The 26903-nt window shown below is 29.2% G+C and overlaps 2 protein-coding genes and 1 long non-coding RNA gene across 7 annotated transcripts in view; 2 read left to right on the top strand and 1 right to left on the bottom strand.

Moving 5' to 3' along the window:
* Positions 1-26903, bottom strand: part of LOC108731068 (basement membrane-specific heparan sulfate proteoglycan core protein) — a 239608-nt gene that overhangs the window by 181729 nt on the left and 30976 nt on the right. The window lies entirely within an intron of this gene.
* The window catches only part of LOC108731069 (uncharacterized), a 265224-nt gene that overhangs the window by 86426 nt on the left and 151895 nt on the right, over positions 1-26903 (top strand). The gene's annotated exons all lie outside the window — the stretch shown is intronic.
* Positions 6498-15361, top strand: LOC108731066 (uncharacterized). Of its 4 annotated transcripts, none has more exons than XM_018461129.1 (7): positions 6498-6550; positions 6819-6896; positions 10931-11187; positions 11546-11815; positions 13429-13559; positions 13923-14088; positions 14743-15361. In XM_018461129.1, the coding sequence occupies exons 3-7, from the start codon at positions 10933-10935 to the stop codon at positions 15136-15138; spliced, it is 1218 nt and encodes a 405-aa protein (XP_018316631.1). In that variant the 5' UTR covers positions 6498-6550; positions 6819-6896; positions 10931-10932; the 3' UTR covers positions 15139-15361. The 4 variants fall into 4 exon arrangements, with proteins under 4 accessions (XP_018316631.1, XP_018316632.1, XP_018316630.1 ...); XM_018461128.1 differs by having other exon boundaries at positions 6514-6550; positions 6751-6896; XM_018461130.1 differs by lacking the exon at positions 6819-6896 and having other exon boundaries at positions 6499-6550.

Here is a 26903-nt window from a genome sequence, read left to right on the forward strand (position 1 = left end):
GAAAATGCTATATCAAAACTAAGTTGTACATTTGATAGGTTGCAGCTGCACATCGCAATTTCTAATTTGGGCGAACATGCCTGAAATTCCTATCATTTTCCTATTCCGCCCACACATATGACCGTGCGTGCAATATTGCACGCAATTAGAATTTTGCAACAGCTACGCTGGTCGATGTGTTTCGCGCAACGCGCGTGATCGCTGAATAATGTAATTGAAAACTACCGACGAGCGGTCCATTTCGTTTAATCGGTTCATATAAATAAATCGCACGGACTGTGAATACAGCGTGTCGATATTTTAGAATTGCATGCGAGTATATAATTTTAGTCATGGCCATTAACGATTCAATCGAATAGATACTTATCGGCTCTGTCCGAAAATTAATTAAACCGTTAAAAATTCATCATTATCGATCGACTTACGAAATGCGAACAGGAATTTCATTCAACCGCCTGCTTTATCATAGAAGTTTGACGAATTAAAATTATTCGGGAATAACTACCGATAGCTCTATTACAGAATATAATATCAATATCATTGATATAATGTAGAATGAACTAATTATCTTTCTTGCGACTGATATATAAAGCAAATAGTATTAAAAATTTAATAATATTTCTATTGTGTATTTTTGTTGATGATAGATCTTTATATAGATATATATATATATAATTCTTCCTAAAAAGTTAATAATTCTTCATTTACAATTTATTAAATACTAATATCAATCACATAAAAATAAGATATTAATAAATTGTCGCCTTATTTTATAATAAAAATGTGATATAATTTTATTACTAATTGTAAATTTATAAATATTTATTTTTGAAAATCTGTTTATTTATCAAAATATAAAGTTCTTTTAAAGAAAATGAAACATTTTAAAAAAATAATTCAATTGCAAAATATATTTATATAATAAATTTAAATAACTATAAAACTATACTAATTTCTTTATTAGAATTTTTAATAAATAAAACTCGATTAATATAAGACAAGCAGATGTCTGTTCGATATGATAATTATAGTTACATTTATATGATTGTCTAATACAATATGATCACAATATATTGTATTTTGGTATTTTTTAATATAACATTCACAATCACATATTAGAATTAATTGTAATTTTAATTTGTATTGAACTTAATTATTGACTAGTTTGTCAAAAATAATACATTAAAATATTATAACATAATATTCAAATTAAGCATAAAAATATTTCTAATACACTTTCCTAATTTATTACACTACATTGCCACAATATTACATTTTATCTGATCAGGTTGTTGACTTTACGCGCTATCTAAAAAATTTCAGAAGTAAAATATTATATTCTTAAAGAGATAACAAGTAACATGGTACGTATAATACTTATAAACATGATAATTTAAAATACATTACATAAACACACTAATTAAATTAAAATACGTAGATGTAAACAAAAAAATCTCAACAAAAATTATTGTATATTTTCAATTAGATAATTTTTTGCTTTCTAATTGTAAGTTTAATCATTTGATTTAATGTTGCATAATAATAAAATCATATGAAAATAAATAAAAATCTATTATCTTGTTTAAACATAAGATGTCGCCGAATACAAAGTAAATGTCCATTAATTTATCGGAAAAAGATTCAAAAAGTTTTCCGTCACGTATTGAATTATAGCATGATATAAAGTTTCTTTATTACTTCAATGTGTTGCGTTAGCAACATAAATGTAAATTGTATAAAATGATAGCAAATTGAATCACGATGGAGATTAAATATAGGTAACAATGACTTGCACGGATGTCGTAACGTTTACTGCACGACATCTTGTGATCACGTCAATTAACTTTCTGGGAAAACAATTCATGCGAATTCTTGAAAGAAAAATATCTTCTGTTACATAAAGATCTTGGAGATTGCATGGAGCATGTTATGAAATGCAGACCGTTTGCTTATTCATCATTTGCGTGCAAAATAGTTAATTAACTTTATATATCAGTCCTTTTTTCATATTATTAATTACGCGTTACAATATATCTCTATTATTTAGTTTAAAACGTTTAATAAATGTACTTTAAATGATACGAGGGGCACTACTTATATTTTGAGCCTTGGCAACACTGAGTGTTGTCAAGTGCCATCTGACGTTTCCTTCCTAGAAAGTTTGACATTTTTTACCATAACCTTCTTCAGAACGTTTTGTTATTTGAGCGCGATTTGTATTGTTTACAGTCACTTGAAAATTGTGTCTCAGCGAAAAAATGGAATTAACTCGTGAAAATTTTCGTGCAATGATTTATTACGACTTTCGACGTGGATTATCAAGACAGGAGAGTGCATCGATCAACTTACTTCCATTTTTAGCGATAAAGCCCCATCCTTTGCCACTGTGAAACGCTGGTATAACGAATTTAATCGTGGTCGCTGTTCGCTCACCGATGAAAGTCGTGAAGGTCGTCCAAAATCAGTTGTTGTGTCAGAAAACATTGATGCTGTGCAAAAACTAATAATGCAAGATCGTCATGTGACATACTATGAGATTGAGACATTAGGCATTAGTTCCACCAGCATATATAAAATATTGCATGATCATTTAGCCGTGAAAAAGGTTTGTTCTCGTTGGATCCCACATAATCTGACAAAATCTCAAAAAGATGCTCGTGTCGATTGGTGCAAACAAGTGGTTCGAACGCATGCAAAAGTGTATAGATCATAAAGGAGAATATTTTGAAAAACAATAAAGTCATTTTCAATGACAAATTACTGTTTTTTTATTATTAGGCTCAAAATATAAATAGTGCCCCTCATAATATCTATTAAATAATATATACATGAGTGTTTCACACACACACACACACACACGCACGCACGCACGCACGCACGCACGCACGCACGCACGCCAAACCGGGACTTTTTTATTCTTATGTTCATGGGAATAAAAGTCCCGGTTTAACTTGAACCCCCTTCCCCCCACGTATATTATATATAAATAAATGATCTTATTATATGAAAAAATGCTTCGAGAAATATCATTATATAATATAGCTATTTATCAATTAGTATCATTATCATATGAAATAGATAAACGTTTTTTGACAATAAAAAGTTAATAGACAAGCTTGTATGTGTAAATTAAATATAAGATTTCAAAGCCAAAAAATAAACAAACAAATTTTAAAATTAGATGTCAATTTAATTTAATTTAATCAATGAAGACAACAAAGGAGGATAACGAGAAAAAAGGGATGCATGTATTCATCTAAAAAAAAAATACAGTACGATTCGACATACTTTTTTTAGCAACATATGATTGCCAATATTAAAATCATTCGATATTTTAGATTATATAATAGCTCTTAGATAGTATTAACTTTTTTGTAATATTTACTTTTATAATGTTCTACTATTGATGGACTCTTTGTATATTATATATATATTCTCAGCGATGATTGCAATGGATATTTATATTCACTTTAATTCCGTATGATACAAATGTCGGATGTCATTATAATAATTTATTCTTAAATTCAACTAATTTAGTTGTATCTTTGACTGTACTATACATGTAGTTTAATTTATTGTAATGATTGATTGACGTGTAATTTATTTCAATATGAAACGGTGAAGTTCTGGAGAAGAGAATACTGTAATATTACATAATATTCATTCATAATATTAATTCATTATCTATTAAATTATTAATACATTCAATTAATCATTATTTTTAATTATGTTCACATAATCATTTAACATCATACATCTTAAACTGTGTTGAACAACAGAATTTGACATACTTGAAATTGATACTCTTGTCTGGTACTGCAGCTTTTGTACTTTGGATCCTATTTTATAATACATTGAAAATAGCTAAAAATATAGCAGAAACGTCTGTATTATAGGATTAATAGATATAAATCTTATCAAATTATATATTTATTGTTATAATAATTGCGGACTTATAGTGCAAATTCTATAAAGCCTATTGTTTTTTCATAATACTTCGTTTGTTTTCATTATATTACATTCTATAAGTACACGATCTATTTCTTACAATTAATAACATGTGTGCTTCACGCACTTAAAATTACGTACCAGAAGTTCTCACAGTAGTTAACACGTCATAAACTTCTTATATTGTGATCCAATTTTAAATTGCATTCGTATATACTCTATCATAAAATTATATGTAAATATAAGATATAGAATTGGATGAGCACCTTAAGAAAACATTTTGATATTTCTTACATACTGAAGAATAAAAATTTTGTTTCTATCATTTGGTAGGTCCATTGATGTTTTATGTATTTTGATATTGAAGTGGATTATTTTAATACAAATTTTGAAATGGTGGAGGGCGCTCCTATTATGCACTCAGTGCTCATATGAACCTTTGGATAGCATAATATAGGCTTTTCCATGGATAATATCCCAGCACCATGATCTCATGGTGCGCGCACGTCATGTAGATTTCGCAAGGGGTGATCTCATATCACTAGACAGATGTCCTTATTTGTAAGAGGATCATATGACTCGCACGCGTGCGGATTCACTCGTGCAAGTGATACGTACCCTCATACATGTGAGCAATATTAGTCTCAATCAAGTAATGTCATATATATATATATATATTTATTTAATCGTATATGATGATGTACACGCATACGTCCCCATCACTTCGTGAAGCGAAGTTCACGTCACTAGCGTGATGCTTTTATGCACGGAGTGATCATCAGGATAAAATGAGCCCTCATGAAGTATTCTCTGGATGTCCTCGTCACATATGATTCTACAGTACTAGCGTTTAACCTCGCATGTGTGTCCTCATCATATATGTGAAGGCATGATAATGATATTCTTGCACGCTCGATGCACGCACGATATGACTGTCACGTGAGAGCTCTAACAAATTATTATATGGGGATAAGATTATTTTAATAATTATTACATAATCTGAGATATAATGATTGTGGTAATAAAATATAATAGTTAAGTGAAAAAAAATTGAAAAGAAGTGTACATATGTCACAAAATTATGCAAACATAAACATAATACGCAATTCATTACATAAGAGCGTTTATATAATTGCCATATAGGTAGGAATACAATCTTTTCTATAAATTGAGTGATCAAATTATCTCATACTAGCTCTTATTTAGCTTAGTCATGATTGTGAAATCAAAGAAAATAGATAGTTTAAAAAAGAACAATGAATATTCAGAATATAGTTTTTATAATGAATTAAATGTACATATATGCAAAAATGTAATAAACAATTATTAAATACATTAAGGAGATCCTAAAGAAAAGCTCCGACATAGTCACTAGATGTCGCTGTTTATCCAGCACATCTACATGTCTTTATGTACTACCACACCAATATCTCACGCAACCTGTAATACATTCAGTCGCACATTCGTGTCAATTTTCGTATAACAAATTCGTCACGATAAAGCATCTAAGTCTAATTCTAAGAACTCGTATTTGTTCGTGCAACTACGTGTTTGTGGATTACTATTTCGTAAGTACAGGTTGCAAAACTTTCGTACGAAACAAATGTTGTCACGACTTGACAGCGTGAGACGCCATGTTACGCTAACAAAAGAAATGGTAAAAAATATATCAATTTCAAAATATTTGGTTGTCCCCGGCATAAACTCCACCTCACAAACACGTATTAATGTGTATACTTTAATCCTGGAAAAGGATTTTCGAGAGAGAGAGAGAGAGAGAGAGAGAGAGAGAGAGAGAGAGAATCTATGAAATAGAAAAACAGTATCATTATACAAAAATTACGATTTAGTCGGTAATACAGACGGCTTTAGGATCCCCCTAAGAACTTGACCTTTTAGAGCCGGTTGTTCTATCTTCGGATAAACTGCATATAATTTATCTACTGGATAATTTATTTACTAGATAAACGAAAGAGTAAAAGGATAAGAGCATAAGAGAGAATAAAAGAGTAAGAAAATGAGCTGAAGTTTATCGAAAGGTGGAACAACCCATCCTTAATTATAAATGCATTGACAAAACACTGTTTCACTTCATCTCCTCAATAAAAGAATGTTAGATATATTAACCTAGATGCATGTATTAATGCAAAATAAAATCCGTGAAGATTTTTTTTCCCTTAAATATCACATATGAATTTCATATCCTGAGATAACGCTTATGATAAACGACCTTCGTGAATAATTCTACTATGTTCTCACCGTTCGGAAAAATTATTCGAGTTTAGGATAGCGGCATTATGGGCACCGACGAATAATGCATGAATTAATAATTTTGAAAATTGTGTCTTTAAAATCTGATGAATTTTATGCAGCATTCTTCTGATATCTTTCTTATTCAATACATTATATACTGACTGTATAAAATACACTAAACATTCATTTATAATTTTCTTTAATGTTTGTCAGTTTTTTCTTAATGAAATAAGCCCCTCTCTTGTCTCACTATCGAGATGATAAGTACATGCAGCCAGCTGCATGTCGCATTCACTGTTCGTGATCTCACGAGTGCTATCGTCTTTATCATTGCTGCTACCTCGATTAGGTTAGTGTCTATTGCTTTATATTAAAGGACAAATCGACTTGAGTTTAACGTTCACCAAGTCTCGGTTACCCAACTCAGAATAAATGAGGAAGTTCGGCGGTATAAATGGTGACCAAGCAGATCATTAGATGTCGTGTTCGTGATGGTCGTCATTTATAGTGCCAAATGAAACCATACGTAAACCTACAATTTCATTTGAGAGTATAAAAGAATGCACTGGTATCAATATAAAGCCTGTCACTTCTGTTCTGAGTGTATCATTTTGCAGCTGACTTTACGAAACGTAGCAGTGAAGCGAACATTTAAGTGAAATAAACAACTAAATTCGAAAACAAATAATTTACAGGTCAGTATATCGATTATCAACACTCTGTTCTCTTGACATTAATATATAATATATCATTAATATATAATATATAATATAATATTCAATAGCAGTTTATTAATGAAAATTTAAAATAAAGTCTTGATAAATATTGTACTATAACATTATAGTGAAATGAAATTAATATGTTTCACACTTTAAAAATATGAAATCAACTTGCCAATGTATATGTATGTAAAACATATAAATAAAAAGATTCTTGTTAAATTCGATGATTACGTAATTTAACTATAATTAAAAAAATTGTTATAGTTACTATAATAACAAATCGATTTTATAAAATGTCACAAAATGCTACATTAGTGGAAAATTTCAAGTTTATTCCATGTAATCTGCATAAGTCGCGTTCTTGACAGGAAAAGAATTTAAGTCACAAACATCACGTAATGCACAAACATTACAAACGACACGCGAACGATTGTAAGCTCTAAGTACTTGTTTATTTCATTTACACTTTTAGAGCCACTAATTTTCCTTTTATCTTTAAATAATCTTCTGTTTTTAAAAAGAATAATGTAGAAATTTCGAATATTTACATTTTTTCGTATTTTTTTTTCGTATATAAAGTCGTAGCAATAACCACTTTTCCTTTTTAATTTTTAAATTAAAGAAAATTAGTCATAAAGAAAATTAGTCATAAATTAATCAAACATTGTTTAAATTTCTTAATGCAATGCAATACAAATAACAAACTATTGCGCTTTTTAACAAGAAAACACATTACGAGATATTTATATAGATATTGTATATATACGTATATTTACATACATATATACATATATGAGAATAACAAATATAAACATAATATAATTTTTACACATAATAATAATATATTTATTAAAATTGTACAAAAATCGACTAATAAATCAAACATTAATTTGATAGTAAGATTTATTCGAAAAATAAGAAATTAATTGGAATAATGCACATAACAATTAGTGATGCAGTATAGAATTAGAACAAGGCGAAACGAGAAAACATCAATATCGCGATTTATTCTCGACTAAAACAAATGATTGAAAATTTTCTCATCTCAAGGGTCTGATATTCTCTCTTCAGATTCTGAAATTTTATCTAGAGACGTTCGAGGTTATTGCGTTTCATTTATTTAAAACGTTTAATTATATAATGAGACAGCATTTTAATCGCAACTGACATGAATTTTTCCGAGAAGAGACAAGATGAGAGAAGAAAAAACAAATGACTGACATACGCTAATCTAGGAAATGTTATTTTAAACAAGACGAAGCTTTGAGACGATATTCCGAGATTCTCGCATCGAAACGCATCATTAATAATAATTAATAAATGCATTCACACAGCAACATAATGTTAGTTACGATTTCGTGTATTAGAAGATAAAGTTGTTATATAAGGTTATTATTAAAATTTAGTACAAAAATTCGTTTAAAACATTTTTTTATTCTCTTTCCGATGATAGCTCTTAGAAACATAAGATTCGACTTTTTTAATGATGTTTTATCTCCTTGATACATCAGAATTTAAAATCTTATTTTGCTTATAGCATAACATATCCAAAGCTCATTAAAAGGAGAAGCTCTAGAATCCATTATCTTGTAAGATAAGAAAGATTTAATCCAATGATTCTCATGATTCAATTATTTATTTGAGCATCTCATACGTAGTTTATAAAGTTAATATTTTGTGTAATAGACATGGTTAAAAATTTTCATTTTTAGTTCTAAAACATACAAAAAAATTTTAGTAGTATAGAGTATATTTTTAATTATTAATTACGGTTACTAAGAAGGCAACTTCTTTGTCTGATGATATTGTGCTTCGTCTTATGTTCCGAGTATCAAGAAGTACATCAAAAAGTGACAATGATACAAAGTATCAACGATAAGATCTGTAGATTCATTAACTGATGTCTTGCGACGATTATTTGATTGTATTGAAGTATTTTACTAAAGATGGCCAAAAGCTATGATCGAATGATTCAAATTATTAATAATTAAAAAAAAATGTACTCTATACTCTACTACTGAAATTTTTATGAGTATAAATTTGCACACTTCTTACCGCGTTTACTTCTAATTAGCCCCTCAAAATTTAATTTCTTTAATCTTAAAGAGTCCATTATTATATATAGTTTATCTATACAAAAAAATGTTTGAGACTGACAAAAATGATGACATACAAAAAAAATGTAAGACAATAACATAAACAGCAGTAAAACCAAAATGTTTATTTGCTTACCGCATACATCTTGCTTAAGTTTTTTTTTGTATCATAGCCTTAATACTTGAAGCCGATTTTTAATGTCAAACGACAATAAAACTTGAACAACTACACGCTGTTTTAATAAAAATATAATTACACGCTGTTTTAAAAGAAATCTGACGTACGAAGAAAAATATATGAAAATGGCAATAGAAAATAAATAATCAAGAAGATTTATATTTCATGACATGACATGGCCGACTGATGGCTATTATTAAAAATTGTAAACGCATTAAAAAAATTTTAATATTTAAAATGTAAATGAAAAATAATGTATAAAAAAATAACAATGTGTACAATATATAACAATTTTGATTAATCATATTAATTTGATCTTGTTATGAAGAAATGTATAATATGGTAAAAATACATAATATGGTAAAAATACATAATATGGTAAAAATACATAATATGGTAAAAATACATAATATTCATCTTTTTAATAACACAGTGACTTTACTACAAGTATATAATCGTGAGCATAACATATGATTATGTACTTGCTTAAGTAATTATTATATTATGTGAGTGAATAGCTTTGGAATTAAACTCATCTTGTTGTTTTCATAATGTCAAGTATTAATTTTAGCTTGTTGGAATTATGTAACTGTATTATGGAAATTATATTAAAAAAAAGAAGTATAATATATTTTCACCATATAAGATTTGTATATAATATACATATCTAATGCTATTATCATCTTTCGTATTCAAATTCTCTTTAATCCATTCTAATTAATGTATTATACATATAATTCAATTGTTGCAAGATGAAAGTCACAGTTAATTAAAATAAAGTTTATATAAAATCGGAATAAAAAATAAAGTTTCATCATTTATTTGTAACTCTGTTACATAAATTATAAAATATTTTAAACGTAATTTTTTCATATCTTTTACTACACTGAAAAAAAATAATCGATTGTAAATATTTAGTTTAATATTACCAACTAAACATTTATTTACAGTAAATAAATATTTGTTCAATAAACAGAATGATTGTTAAAAATCAAATGAATGGTTCTTGAACCAAATAAATAAATCTTTATTTAATCTTTTATTTAATAAATATTTAGTTGGCAATATTCAACTAAATATATATATATTAAAATTGACTATATTTTTTTCTCAAGGTGTATAAATTATTTATGTACTATTAAAATTATATGTATAATAATAAAATATATTAAGTTCGGTCATTAAATGTCCGTCTAATGACGGACAGATCTGATTCTAAGGAAACTGCGGAAAACATTTCTGAGAAAACTCATCAAGGTGAAATATGGCCGACGTCGTTCGGCCACAAGTACGTACGCGATCGCGGCGCGCCAGACGTGTCGTAAATTTCTCGCAAATACCGCAACTCGATCACGTTCGACGGGATCTCAACGCGAAACGTACGTATGCCGTTGGCCAAAAAGGGAAAAGGGAAAAGCGGCTTCCCATTACGCTCTTAATTGAAACAGCGATCTCAAACGTAAGGGAATGGCGTCCTTAAATATCGACGGACACAAAGAGAGAAACGATAAAGTTAAAACGGTCGAAAAAAACGGCGGGAGGAGAACGATGAAGGAAAGGGTGAAAAAGCCGGAATGAGTGGAGGGAGGCGGCTGGAAAGAAAGAGAGAGAAAACGTGATAAATCTCGCCGCTAACAATAAGTTATCGTAAAGAATCGTTTTCGCGTTTCGTGACACGGCGGGAAGAACAATGATTTGTCGGAGAAATTCTCCAATTCCAATTCCAATTTCAGAAATGGCCCTAGAGACACCGACATGGCTGAATCTATGCTTCGCAGAGAAGATCTTGCGAAAGTCGGAAGGCGACAATTCTATCGAAGTGACCGATATATTCTCGAAACCGGCCACGGACAAAGGTGACAACTACGCCAGCGACATGATCAGGATTACTGTCGAATTTTCACATGACCAAGGTGGCCGTAGGATTTCAGAGAAGAAATCAATCATCATTAAAGTCTTGCCTATGGTCGATGGTATTCGACAAGAACTTGTAAATTGATTTAATTTATACAACGTAAATGTTTCGAGAGAGAGAGAGAGAGAGAGAGAGAAATCAAATTGTAGCAAATTTTATTATTGCAGAGTAGATTTCTCTACTAAAAAAAAGATTAGGATAATTATTTTCGGATAATCAGAAATATATTTACAGAAAATGTGTGTGTGTGTTCTTTAGTTGTTCCAAAACAATTTTTCATTTGTGGAATAAAATTATTATTTTTTTTTGCTATCCTAGAAATCGAACTTTCTATCGCACAACTTTCTAGTTAGACTTTTATATCACAAAAATAATTGCATGCTTGTTAAATTAAAAAAATTCTATTTGTTAGTTTTAAATAAACTTGTTACAGATCGCACAATCAGGTCTCTTTCAAACCGAAATATCGATGATGTCAGATACCTTGGATAAAATGAATAAGATGTTAGACCCAAAACACCGCTTAAGTGGGAAAAGTCTATACGTACAAAATGAAAATCCAACGCTTTTAGCGATCGAGGATCTCGCGCCTCTCGGCTTTCGTATGGCCTGTCGTCTGTCTGGTCTTGACCTAACTCATTGTATATTGGCACTTCGCGGAATAGCCAGGTTTCATGCAGCCTCTGTAGCCGTATGCGAGAAGGTAAATCACCACGTGTGACTCACAATCAATCGTAACGTCTCATTACAATTATTGAGAAGTTAATGATACGAATCAGAACGATGCAAGGTTCAAATTTTTGCATTAATTAATCCTTAATATTAAATATAAAAATATATATGTGGGATATATCGACTTTTCGCATGAGCACCACATTGTTATAATTCCTTGTGCTGTATTATTCGAAGTATCTGTTAAAAACATGATATGCACCTAGTAAGAAAAATATCAGCAGTTTGTTATTTCAGTATCAGGCTACTATTCATCCTGACTGCAATGTTCATGAAACGTTGGTATTCTAAGAATGGATTTGGACACGGAGATAACTCGCGAAACGCATAATTTCAATACAGTTAATTTTAATTAGCTTCAAACTTTGACCATGTTTCATTTATGTATTTTGTCTTAATTTATTTCAAATAAAATATCATACATTTAATAACTCTTTTGTTTAAAATAATATTTTTTACTTTGTTATAATAAATTTTGATCCCAAATAAATCCAATTGATAAAAAATATGTAAACACAACAACACAAAGGGTACATTAAAGTTACAAACTTTTTACAGAAATACAAAAACTGCCTACAAATCTTATACTTGTCTTACGATTCATGTAATTAGTTTTAAATTAATTTTATATAATATGTATGGAAAGATAAAACTTAGCAACCATTTATTTTGCAGTAAACGATGCATTTAAAACTTAAGTAAATTACAACAAATTACTTATGTAATAACTAGTCATAGAAGATTTATAAGAGATCGAACGGATATGTGTTAAGATAAGGAAAAATTATTGTGTCCATTAACGATTGTTACGTAATTAAAACCATCCAAGATAAATATCGTGCATTAGGGTCCTAAACTCTGATACAACAGATACGTGCATTGTAATAATGCGTGCAGCATAATGGTTACCATAAACCGCAGCGATTTTGTATAGTCGAATGGAAGTTTGAAACTGTGTGTACGGCGAGTGATCCAGCAGAAATGCCTGGCGGAGAATAACCGTTTTAACCAAAGTCCAATATCCTTTATTATCCTTTATTGCGGCACGTGCCTCGGCGTATAGCCAAGAAAACAATTTGAAAAAGTGTCCTTTACGAAAAAGAAAAACAATTTACTGAAAAACGAATATATCAAATTATTCTCTTGGTAAAGAAAATCGACTTTTCCTTGACTGAAATATTGCGCATACATATATCAAACACTTTTAAAACTAAAGCAATTAAGAAGGAAAAATTTTTAGCTTAAAGAGATATTTACCATATATGTATGCTCAACTCTAAGTGTATAAATTTTTTTATTATAGGTATTTAAAAACTCGTAATTTGAAATTTAGATATTAAAATATTTTACATTAAGAAATTGTGATAAATAATAGTCTGTTTTGTAATTTTATCTAAAGAAAAAAAATCTGCTTTAAATTTGTTAAGAAATTGCATATTATTAAAATTATGATCGCAGATTATTTGTAGCCTCACCTACAACGTTTCAAATTTTCAATCTGCACTACAAACTCAACTATTTAACTTTATGATCAAATGGCTAAACATTAGTATAGTCTTTTAATAAAAGTATTTTAATATTTAGGAACCAAAGCAACAAGATATATATGGAAGAGGAATGTTTAGCAGCCTGCAACCATCAGAATTGAAAAGTTTTTTCAGTATGAGTGTTAAAGCTCTAGCAGACGAAGTTGCAACCTGGCCAGAAATGAAGAAGTAAGATTTATATTCATAAACGGAAACATTTATTTTCTCCTTAATGTCTAAAATAATGCTTTTTAGGCTTTCACGGGTATTATCTTCAAATATACCAGAAGGTTTGCAGGTTATCGCCATGTTTTTATCCATTGCTAATGCTCAGGGATTAGACATTAGCAATGGATAAAGCACAGTGATAATCCGCAAACTTTCTGGTATCTGCATCTGTGAAGTTAACATTGGTATCTTTGATGTCTAAAAAATACTTCATATGCATCAGATAAATATTTAATATGGAAAGAATGAACATATTATGACAAATATGAGTACAAATTGCGCTGTTTTTATTTTATACAATGTTTATATGATTTTTGTTGCTAGATACGCGGATAAAATTGATAAACTTGTCGATCACATATATGAAATAGGAACAGATGCAACCAGGCGCTCTGATGATGAATTTAATGTTATTAATCATGGTGATGTCTGGGTGAACAATATGTTGTTCAAATATGATAATGACGACAATCCTATTGATCACATTTTTGTAAGTATCAACGTGTTCTAAAAAAGTAATATTTCTTTCAAACATAAATGTTTATTGATTTATTATAATCGTGGGCTTATATTGCGATTACGATTTAACATTAAATAAAATAATTCATGAAATTTAATTTATACTTGTGATACGATTAATATTGTTAAAACAGCGTATTCATTTAAAAAATATATCTTTTTAATTTTTTTTTTTTTTTTTTTTTTAATATAAATCGTATAAAAACATAGTTTAAATACAATATTTCATAGGAACTTTATTTCAATTAGCTATATTTCTGAATTTTTATTAATTCTAATAATTAATTGCAATGATATAAGTTTATTACAAATAAACAAAATAAATAAAATAAATAGACGATATTCTTAAATACACTGTTATGTTAATGCATTTTAAGTATTCATAATATTCGACTTTAGCGGTCAAGACAAAAAGGCGGCGTATGTTATGAATAATGCAATAAATCCAGTTTGATCGCATTCGGGTACATTCGCAATCGTATCGTCTACACAAACTCAACTTTCTCTCGTCGCGACTTCCTAAACACGAGTCCCATTTCTTTCTTGGTGCATGGATTTTTTTTCCAATTCAATTGCCGAAGGCTCAAAAAATCGATCGACTGAAAGAGTTTGTTTGATATTATAGGTGGACTTCCAACTGTGTATCTACACATCGCCGGCACTCGATCTTCTCTATTTTCTCAGTACAAGTCCTTCACCGGATGTTGTTGAAAATAAGAGAGATATCCTATTAAACGAATATCTTGGCACTTTATCGACGACTATGAAACAACTAGACTGCAAAACGCAGCCACCCACTATGGAGGAACTGAAGGCTGTCTTAAAACGAAGAGCTAGCTACGGAATGATAGCATCCTTTACAGTTTTGCCGATAGTATTGTGTTGTAAAACTGAGGCGAAAGATTTAGGAGAGCTTATAACCGATGGTTTTTCAAATCCAGGTCATAAGAGTGAAAGTTATAAAAAATTAATGCAAAAAAGACTTCCACTGTATGATGAGTGGGGTTTATTAGATCTCTAATGCATGTTTGACTTTTAATAATAAAGAAATAAATAGGGATGCACCGGATCGTAAAATTACCAGATATCGGATATTCGGTATCCGGTTGGATACCCAAGAAGGCAATTTCTTCGAGTCAGATATCCGACATTTTCCGAATATCCGACAGGATTCCAGGAAACTGTCTTTAAAAAAAGGCCTATAGAGAAAAAATTGTAATTTTGCAACAATGTATAAGATATTATAGCACATTATGAATATGCATATTATAGTTTTAAAGGATCAGAAAAAAATCTAATTTTTCCGCGGATTTTTTCGGTTTTTTTACCAAGAGTAGAAAAATTCATTTAAAAAAAATTCGCGCGTGCTCGTAAAACCTATCGCATTTGCTTCTCGGTTCTTTCCGTAAAGAAAATAATTGCGTATAGGATACACAGCGGGATAAGTTAATAGAAATTTTGAAATTGTATAAAAGATTGAGGTCGCATATTCAATAAAACATACAAAACATATACTATTGCACCATTAATGTAAGAATTAAAAATATACAGTCCAAACATCATGTTTATGTGATAATAAGGTCTAGAAAATAATTTGGATTTAAACTGAATTCGTAACAAAATATTTGAAAAAAAATAAACTACACAAAGAGACACTTCAAGAGTTCATTAGATCAGAGTGTGGCAAACTAGAGTTAAAAATCTCTTTACTTAAGCTTTGCCATGTACTAAAGGAAAGTTAAATTAGGTTTTACTAAAAATAGAAGCATAATTAAAAAATTTTAATAAAAATAATGCTATATAATTTCATAGATCGCATTAATTTTATAAAGAAATTTAGAAGTTACTTATTATGACTTTTACATAACAAAAACAACAATTTTTCTAAAAAAAACCAATTTTTCGGAAAAAAAACCGAAATTTTTCCGGTTTTTTTCCAGCAATTTGAAAAAAGCGGCTTTGTTCCCGGATACTAATGATATCCGACTATACGGTCGGATAGTAAAAAAGTGCCGGATAATACCGGATACAGAATACTTTCCGGATATCCGGTGCACTCCTACAAATAAATTTAGAATAGAAATTTAAAAAAGAAATGAAAATAATAGGTATGAATAATTATAACAAATGCATTAAAATTAATAATAATAGAAATAGTGAAAAAAAAAATGTTGATGTAATTTTTTTAAAAAAGAAATTATCATAGAATTATCATAATAACGACAGATCTTTTGTTCTCTCGAAAGATTAAAAATTATTCTTTCATAATAAACTGTTTTTATTTTTAACTCATTAAAGTTTTAAAATAAATTTATATTACGTTAATATATTAGAGACTGTATATAAATTCACTTTATCTTGTTTTGTAAACATTGCATAATTCAACTTGTATTATCAAACAAATGGTATAAAAGCGATGTGTATATACAGGGTGTTTCCAAATTAAATGGCAAAACTTCGGGAGCGTGTAGAGGAGTAAAAAACTAAGAAAAAAAGTCCTATAGACATATGCTCCTTTTTGCTTTGTTTCGCAGGAAATCACGAAAAAAGAAAAAAATATATTTAATTTATTATTTTAATTATTTTATTTATAAACTTTTTAATGAAGATTTTGTTCGAAATGTGCACCTCTTGCAGCAATACAAGCATTGCATCTGTCAAACACGGCTCTTGTAGCAGCCAGGCACTGTTCTTGCGATATTCTGTTCGCTGCAGCTACGATACGATTTCTCAAATGTTGCTCTGATTGAATAGGCGAAGAATAAACTTCTTGCTTCAGAGTACCCCATGCATAGAAATCTAATGGCGTTAAGTCGGGCGAACGAGTTGCCCAATGTACTGCTCCTCCACGTCCAATCCATCGTTGTGGGAATTTTCTATCTAACCAGGTTCTAGCGACTCTGCTGTAATGAGCAGGGCATCCATCTAATTGAAACCACATTTCAGTACGTTGTTGTAATGGGATGTTTTCTAAATAGTCAGAAAATTCATTCTCCAAGAAATTTAGAAAACGGTCCCCATTTAATCTTGCAGGTAAAAAAAACATTTTTTTTCGATTTCTCTGAAACGGAGCAAAAACGAGCATATGTCTATAGGACTTTTTTTCTTAGTTTTTTACTCCTCTACACGCTCCCGAAGTTTTGCGATTTAATTTGGAAACACCCTGTATAATATAATTCTATAATAATATCAATGCAAAAACAATGTATAAATTAATTAAGGTATGGAAAGATGAATTTGAGAAGTTGTATTTAATTATAAAACGCGCATGAAGAAAATTGAAAAATTGTGAAATAATACTACAATATAAAGAAAATTATTTAAAATATTTATTGTGTTATGCGGTATACTAGTCACGAAATTAATTTATGTTATTATCTATATTCTTACATCTTAATTCTTATAGACATTAAAAGTATTGCTAAAACGAAATGAACAACAATATTATATGTATAGTACATCAATAATGTATACGTAAATAATAAAACAAACTAAGGTAAATGTTAAGAAAAGAGGAGCCACCCCTGATGACCTTGACCTTGACATATGTTGTCAAGGTCATGACTCTGAGTGACTTCCACCAGGTTTTAGCCGTCGCGTCGGTCGGCATTCGTTAAAAAGTTATTAACAGTTAAAGTTAGTAATTCTTTCACTGCTTTACATAAAAAGTCAGATAACTCTGACTTTCGACTCTCGCCCCTCCTCACCCCTGCAAAGGAGCGCCCGACTCTCACCTTCGACTCTCATCCCCCCTCACTCCCTGTAAAGAGGCGCTCGACTCTCACCTTCGACATCACCTTCATCCACACATATACATACACATGTATGTGTATATGTATACCTTAAATTATAAGAAATTATATACATATATTGTATATTAATTAAGATTACTATAATTATAATGAAAAAAATCTGTGAGTATTATAATATAATATTAGGAAACTTAATTATTCCTTTTAATAGCTTTTTAATTAACTTTTACTCTCTGCTTTGCTACACAAAGTTACAAATTACTTCCTTTTACGATGCAAAGTGAGAAATTATATAATGTTTGACTTCGTTGACTTAAATTAACATAGATTACTTCAATTATAGATCATATTAAAAAACATGAAAGATTCTACATTTTAATGTCTTCGATAAGTTTGTTATAGTTTCTTAGATATTCGTAAATTTAATGTAAAAATCTTCCGTGTCATAATTTCAAGACTTTTAATACATTTCCAATCTCTCTCTCTCTCTCTCTCTCTCTCTCCCTCCCTCTCCCTCTCTTGCAATATTATAAATCTTACATCTTTTTTGTTTTTCTTTAAATCTTCACGTCTTCTTTAAATTTAAGTACATCTTAAAGAATTTACAGAAAATTTAATTTCCTAGTCAAGTATTCTTTTATTTTCAAAGTTTATGGAATCTAACTACATTTACAAGTTAACTCATTCTCGTTTATTTTTATAATATAAAATATGTGTATATAATATTGTGTTCTGCTCGGAAGTTAGTCCTTAGGATCGAGTCATGAAGCAATCTCCAAGAGTAAGACGACGCGCTTCCGAACTTTCAACGGTTGTTGATACCCGGCTTTCGCTACGAGTTGGTTGGTGGAATTAGTCAAGGTGTTGTATTGCGCATGATATGGCAGCACAACCCATCAAAAATTGGCCCTAAATGCTAATTAGTCCTAAATGTTATTTGATTCTAAATACTAACCAGTCCTTTTTTTAAGTTATTCATACAATATGTCAAATATAAGAATAAAAAATTGAAAGAATATAACCGCATCATTGAATGTTATATTCATATGTTAAACGCATTTAGGATCAAAATGCACAGACATTATTTTGCTACAGCGCATTTTCTACAACACCTTATCTAATTTCACATGAATTGATGAATGAGTGTCTCGCCGGACTCTTTCTGTATTGGACACGACTAGATCCTGCCGAATCAGCACGAGTACAACAATAAAAATCTGTTTATAATATAAAAATATTCATTTTAATTAGAATTAGATCCATGAAAGTTTATTTTAACAAACATAAATTATACAAAACATTAGAATCAGTGCTTTAATATATTAATTTAAAAAATTATCTTTTCTGATATTCTCTTGTTATCTATTTCACATAAATCTTCGAAATAGTCAGACAGATTTAGACTTAAATTGAACTTTCGTAACATTCTTTGCAGAATAATCCTCTAATTTTGACTAAATCTACGCGACACAGTATTGCGTGCATGGTGGCCATTTCACAGAAACAAATAACGAGATGCGAAAAACAAAAAAATAGAAACGAAATTGCTGTTGGGCACGCGTACTGTAGCGCATACCTATTTTATGGATTAATTGCGTTATTTTAGAAAAAATATATTTCAAAAGAAAGATTTAGAAAAAAAATTATTAAAAAATGTGTTTGTGTAAATTAAGATTAAGACAATAGTGAACGCTGGTTACTCTATATTTAAAGTAAAATGCACAACCTTAATAGGATGTATGAATAATTTAATGAAATTTTGCTTATAATTTTCGTTGATTTTAGATAAAGCTGAATAATTACCGTTCGCGCTGTTCAAAATGATTCCGATTCATGGCATATATTAAGCGCGCTACCGAATAATTAACCTTTGTTGTGGTTAAATAATGATTCCAGTTACTTATGGTATTCCATGAAATAAACAGCAGGAAATCATTATTTTGCGAGCATAATTAGGAAAATTGTGCAGAGAGAGAGAGAGAGAGAGAGAGAGAGAGAGAGAGAGAGAGGGAGGGAGACTGTATTACTTATAACGACGTTAAAGCAGCATAGTTTCATCAAAATTAAATAGTCAGCAAACTTAATAAGTTGTTATCAAAGATATGCGGTCTTTGTAAAACGTTTTCAGCTTCCTGTTATATTCTTATATATGTGTATTACAAAATTACAATTTAACATTATTAATACATAAATTATAATGTTATATAATTATTATATATTAAATACATTACTTTAAACTAAGAAGCGCCACTAACGGTCTGAACGTTAAGATGTTGAAAAAACTATTCTAAATTCATATTTAAAATACTTATTTAACATAAGCGGTCTTCCAATCTTATTATTATATATCATATTATATATTACAAATTTAAATCAAAATAAAATAATTATGTAAATATTAATTAATCATTATAAATTATTATAAATTACTATTATAATATTAATTAAAATATGTATTAAAAATATATTACTTCTATTTTGATATGTTATAAAGAATAATTAAGATATCGAAACAGATTTTGTTAATAAAATATACTTTTAATGGATTTGCTTAATTTATAGAGTGTGGAAGGTAATATAATGAAAGATCAAGAATGAAAAGTAGAGAATAAATAGAGGATCAATTGATACTCCGGAATTTGATCACATTGATTGCGCATGTTACTAACTAGCAATTGGCGTTTGCAAACCCTATATCTCAACATGCCAATTGGAACAACGCATCAATAGATGTCGATTTTGATTTTCACAAGAACAGTAATATCCAGCAGATTATTAGATTATAATGTAGTAGCAGAATCAATTGAAAGTCCGATTTAGCAAATCAAATGTAATCATGATCTATGTATATCGATCTATGTTTACCGATCAGCTTTAGATCAATGTTTTCGATAAATATAACTTCTTCAAAGTACTTTTCATTGATTATCTATTTTATAGATTTTACTCCATTTATAATATAAATTTTGAAATAACCGTTAATTAAATGCATTTTAATTATTTTTTTATTAATTTACAAGTAAAATATTATGAATAATGACTGTCTGTAAATTTATTTATATCAACTTCCTCTTTCAGATCCGTTCAAACGTGCCAAATCGCACTCATTTCAAACAGTGCCCGCATCAATGAACCATACAAATTCTCGAACGCAACAATTAAATCCCAACAAGCCATCACGCGTGTAATCGCACGCGCCCATCGAAATTGCGTAGCTGTGTGTGAAATGTGCCGATTCCGGAATCTCGTGGAGACCAGCTCGATGAGCCGCGAAAGCTAATTAATATCTTTGGAAAGTTGGAATATGTATTTTTCTTTCTATTGACCGAACGTATGCCTATCTCCTAGCGTGTATGTCGTCTATGTTTCGCATACTCGCTCTATCGTACGTGTGCGTATGCGTGTGTCTGTATTTTGTGTGTGTGTGTGTGTGTGTATGCGTGCGCGCGTGCGTGCGTGTGTGCGCGCGCGCGCGCACATAGGCGTGCACGTGACGTGGAACAAATGGCGATATTAATTACCGCGATTTGCCATCTCCGATACTGAAATCGACTCCTATTAATCTCAACTTACACCTTTCGTTTGCCTGCACCTTGCTTGCATCGTGAGAATAAATCCCCTTTTTAATCCTATCAATATTGCACTTTTATTTATTAATTTTTATGATCTGTAATTACTTGCGTGCTTAGAAGCAAATAATTAGTTTTTGTAAATAAAGTATTGTAGACAAATTAATTTTTTAATATCTGTAATTAATTTTTAGCAGTATTTCTGAGGTAAACTGTGTGTAAATTAATTTTACAGAAAAATATACACTACTCTCATTGATAATACGAAAAAATCCTTTATGCTAAAATATTTTAAATAGATCGCGTTTCATAACTTGCGTTTCATAATTCTTTTTAGTGATAAAACGTTATTCGAAAATGATGTTAAGGCTAAAAAAAATTGCTTGAACTTCATTGGAATTACATTCTGTTTATTTCTAAATTGTATTTTAAAAGTTTCTTTTGCGTTATATATTATGATCTATTCGTACATACCAGCCTTCAAACAAATACAAATAAGATGTCTAAAGTTTCTAATAATCGATAAATTACATTTAATTCTATTAAAAAAATTATTTTCAAAAATTTAAAATAATTGATTTTAAATAAAATAACCATTACATGGAAATAAAAATTGTCATTGCACAATCTGGAGAGAAAGATTTTAACATTAGAGCAGTAATATTCGAATTACATATATGCATATATTGTAGTACCGTTATGGAATTTATTCATTTTCTAACATAGTTTTTATTTTAATACTTTATAACAAAGAGAAACTCTGTTTATAAATATTACGTAAAATAATATTAAAAGACTCCGTCAGAATCAGTCATCCTTCTTTTCGCCTTTTTTTGACAATCAAACATCGAAATCAATAACTAATTGACAAAAATCTTTCAACACATGCAAACAAATCACATGCAATTTTGTTACATTCCAGGTCGCTTTCGTGTACATCGTCTAATATGCTTCTTATAATATATATATATATATATGTATATAAATAATATGCATTTAAATAAATAAACAATGTAACTATTTTAAATAATGTCAGTATTATCTGTCAGTATTATTCAGATATACTTTGCAATTCTAGTACAGGATGTCTCACTTGATGTCATCGCGTCGGACACAATTATACCCTAAACCTAGACTGATCGTTATTTCAAAGAATATTCTAAGTAAAACTTAACACTTTAAATTAAATCACAATGGAACTCACCTGATGAACGAGTTATAGGAAGTGAGTTATTGTGCGTAAAGGTTTCCCCTAACCCAAGCAGAACAAAAAGGATAAGATGACATTTTCTCGAAAAGTGGAGAGGATAATATTGATATCATCAAAAATCTCTAAACGACATAATTTTAATTTCTAGTATTGCTAGCACTATTCAAGTAGTAAGTTTAGTTTCATCCTTTTTAACATACGCACACGTGTGGATATAATAAATATTGTATAACCATAATAAATCAGAATGTAAATGTAAACGTAAAAAATAAATTATAATATTATATTTTATTAAAATAAAATTAAATAAAAACAACGAATAAATGAAAACATAAAGTACGTAGAACTTAATAAGTGAGAACATAAAGTGAATAAGATAAAAAGCAATGATAAATAAAATAAAACTATAAAATTATAAATAAAATTATTTAATTTTTTTTACATAATTAAAATGTAATTAAAATATAATTAATATAACATATACATATAATTATTTATTCACATGTGCTTTGTTAAAAAGTCTGTTAAAATTAACAATCAAAGTCAATGATTATTTCCCCACTTTGCGTGGAAAGTCGATGACTCTAAGCAGGAGGGGGGGGGGGGAAGAATGATAGGCCGACTATGAGCGCACGACTTTCCACACGTGAAAATTGTATGCCTCTATATGAGGTGGACCACGTTTCGTGTGAAGAGTCGTACGCCCCTAGTCGGTCTATCCCATCCCTTTCCCATTGCTTAGAGTCATCGACTTTCAAGTAATAGATGCATTGTTCGGAAATGATGTTAAAACCCAAGAAAAGTAAAAAAAAAACTGCTTAAACGTTATTCCAATTGCATTGTGTTTATTTCTGAATTGTATTTTAAAAGTTAACAATTCGATTACATAAAATATTTGTATTTTTATAGATTCATAATATAAGAAGAATTTAGTGATATATTAAAAAACAAATAAAGTCATAAAAATATAAAGCGTTTTATTACATTACTACTTTCTTAATATATTTTAATGACTCTTATTAATTTTATTGTAACTTACTGTATTAAAGTTAGAAGATTAAAATTTAATTTTATCGTCTATATTTCTAAATCAAAAATCAAAATATATATTGAATATTATTACTTGTAAACTGGGCTCATGAACTTAAACCAGAAAGTAAGAATAAGCGCGGTGCAAGTGTAAAGACAATACGAATATTAATAGCATTTTTTACTGGCAGAATTGGTGCGCACTTAGTGCACATTAAAGCTGATGTACACTAACCTAATCTAAATGTAAAGATGAGATAACTCAATTAATAAAATGCCCAATGTATATTTAATCAAATACCACAATAAAATGTATTGAGGATTTTGCGATTAAATTCGTTTCTATATTGAACGTACATTTTTATATCGATTTGTGTACAACGGCTTTAAAGTGCACTGAGAGCGCACTAGTTCTGCCAGTAAAAAACGCTGGGCTCATGAACTTAAACCAGAAAGTAAGAATAAGCGCGGTGCAAGTGTAAAGACAATACGAATATTAATAGCATTTTTTACTGGCAGAATTGGTGCGCACTTAGTGCACATTAAAGCTGATGTACACTAACCTAATCTAAATGTAAAGGTGAGATAACTCAAGACATCTACTAAATCAGCATAAAACATTGTTATGTTAAAAAAATTTATTCTTTTTGAAAACATTTAATATTAAATGACAAGTTGATAAAAAAAAACAAAACATGAAACGTATGTTATAATAAGCGATGCATATCTTTAATTAATTATGGATTAAATAAATAAGACGTTTTTTAGAAGTATATCTTCTTAATTATATAAAATGAATTTCTTTTTCGTTAGCCATATTACGGCCTATTTGTACATATCAACTTTTGAATAAATATGATATCCGAATCATGTTTCAATTACATCTATTTTATACGAGTAATACATCTAATAATCGGCATAAAATATTGTTACACTAAAAAATTCATTCATTTTGAAAACGTTTAATGTTAAAAAACAAGTTAATAAACAAGCAAATAAAAAAAGCAAAGACAAAACGTGAACCATATGTTATAATAAGTGACGCATATCTTTAATTAATTATGGATTAAATAAATAAGACGTCTTTTGAAAGTATATCTCCTTAATTAAATTGAGTTCCTTTTTCGTTAATATTATTTCAACCTATTTGTACATATCAACTTTTGAATAAATACGATATCCGAAGCATGTTTCAATTACATTTATTTTATAATAACTACGTTACAATCAATTTTAGTATGTTAAAATATTATCTCTAAAAACCTTAAATAAAATGAATATTACGTACGGATAGAGATGTAAAAAACGGTATTTTTTACTTCGGAGAAAAGTATCAAGTAAAAAACTAATTTTTTACTGTAAAAACGGTATTTTTGACCAAATTACATAAAATTCATGAAAAAACATTTAGAGAATTAGTGTTAAATATGTAAAAAAAAATAGAATTTATTTTTCTTGTTATTTCGATGCTATTTAATACTTTTATCTTTATAATTTTATATCGAAGCGGAAATATGCATTATTGGCTGTTGCAATTCTTGAAGAGTCTGTTCGTGTTACTTGCACTTTTTGTATTCAGTATCTATGCTTTCTCTCTCTGATGAAAGTTGTCTCACTAATTTAAATTTAGAATATGTATAATTACAATCACAGTATACAACATAAACAGTCAATTAGTCTAGTAAAGTATTATCTGTATTAATGACAGTATATGGACCACTTATTTAACTTTTAAAATTGAAGTACAGTATAAAATATCATTCAAATAATAGTGAAAGGTAAAGTATATTTATGACCACCGGCATTAAAATTAATATTAATTATTATATTTTAACTTTTATAATTATTTTTACACAGAAATCTTGCGGATAAGTGCAAAAACTAAATTCTGGAGCAATAGTATAGCGTCGAAATCGTGGAATGCTAAAAAACAAAAATGTCCGAGTAAAAAACTGTCAAAGCCGAAGGAAAAAAACCATTATTTTCCGAGTTTTTTATCCTAAAAAAGTTTTTTACCCTACAAAAGTTCTAGTTTTTTTCCGTCGCTTACATCTCTACGTACGGATTAGAACATTTGTCAATACATAATCCGGAGAGAGAGTGAGATTTTAACATTAGAATATTAACGCTCGAAATATCCAAATAATGTAAATATCTGATTTTGAATAAATCGACAATAATTATTTTAAATAATATGAGTATTATCTATCAGTATTACTAAGACTCACTTTACAATTCTAATATGTATAGGATGTCTCGTTTTAAGCTTCGAGCGCAATTGTCTCTCAGATTATTCGTTATTTTAAAATATATTTTAAGTAATACTCACTTTATTTCGAGGAGGACATATTTTCTAATATTACAGATCTTCTCTGGGTGGACGTGTTTTCAAAATTTCAAGGTAACTTTTATTTTTTCGAATGGAATCGTATACATTTATTTACATGATATAATTTCTCTAATTACTGTGTATATAAAAGTATTAAGATGGAAATATCAAAAATCAATCGTTTACGAGTTATTTTGTATTTTATTATGCGATTTATTGATATCAAATATTAAATCTCATAAATATTAATATTCTTCTCTAAAATGTAAATATTAACATATCTATTATTTGAATTTTCTTAACGGTAAACCGTATCGTTTCTACTTATTCGATTCTCATAGTAAAGCGTGTAGATTACCTTTGTTTTAGAAGAATATAGTAAGTAAAAGCATTAGATTAAACATATTATATAATGTATTGTATGTAAATGTATTGTATATAAATGTTATAAATCTGGAGACACGGTAGTGTCTCGGCGCTAAGCCAAGCGCAGCGACACTGCCGTGCCTCCTCTTTACGCGAATCTGTCAAGATTTCCTATATTATTACATAAAATATAACATATAAGCGCGTATCCTATTATGCGTATAAATAAGATAAAACTGCCTATTTTTCGTTTCACATTTTCCGGTATAATAGTCGTTGGGTTCAATATATGTATAATCGCTTAACTAGTCGAATATTTAATATTGACTTTTCGTTGTGGATTTGTTACAAGAAGTAGCATTAAACAATGCTACGGTCGATTGGTTTACATTCTAAAGAGAAACATGTTTTTTGTTGAACATTGCTGCCGCGCGCTTCACAAGAGGTTTCCTGTTTTTAGATTCTGCAGTCTATGATACCTCAGCTTGTTAAAATTACTTGGGCGATATAATTATCACCATGAAACAGTTT

This window comes from Mycetomoellerius zeteki, unplaced genomic scaffold (assembly GCF_001594055.1).
Source record: "Mycetomoellerius zeteki isolate Tzet28-1 unplaced genomic scaffold, Tzet1.0 scaffold12, whole genome shotgun sequence".
Taxonomy (NCBI): Eukaryota; Metazoa; Arthropoda; class Insecta; order Hymenoptera; family Formicidae; genus Mycetomoellerius; species Mycetomoellerius zeteki.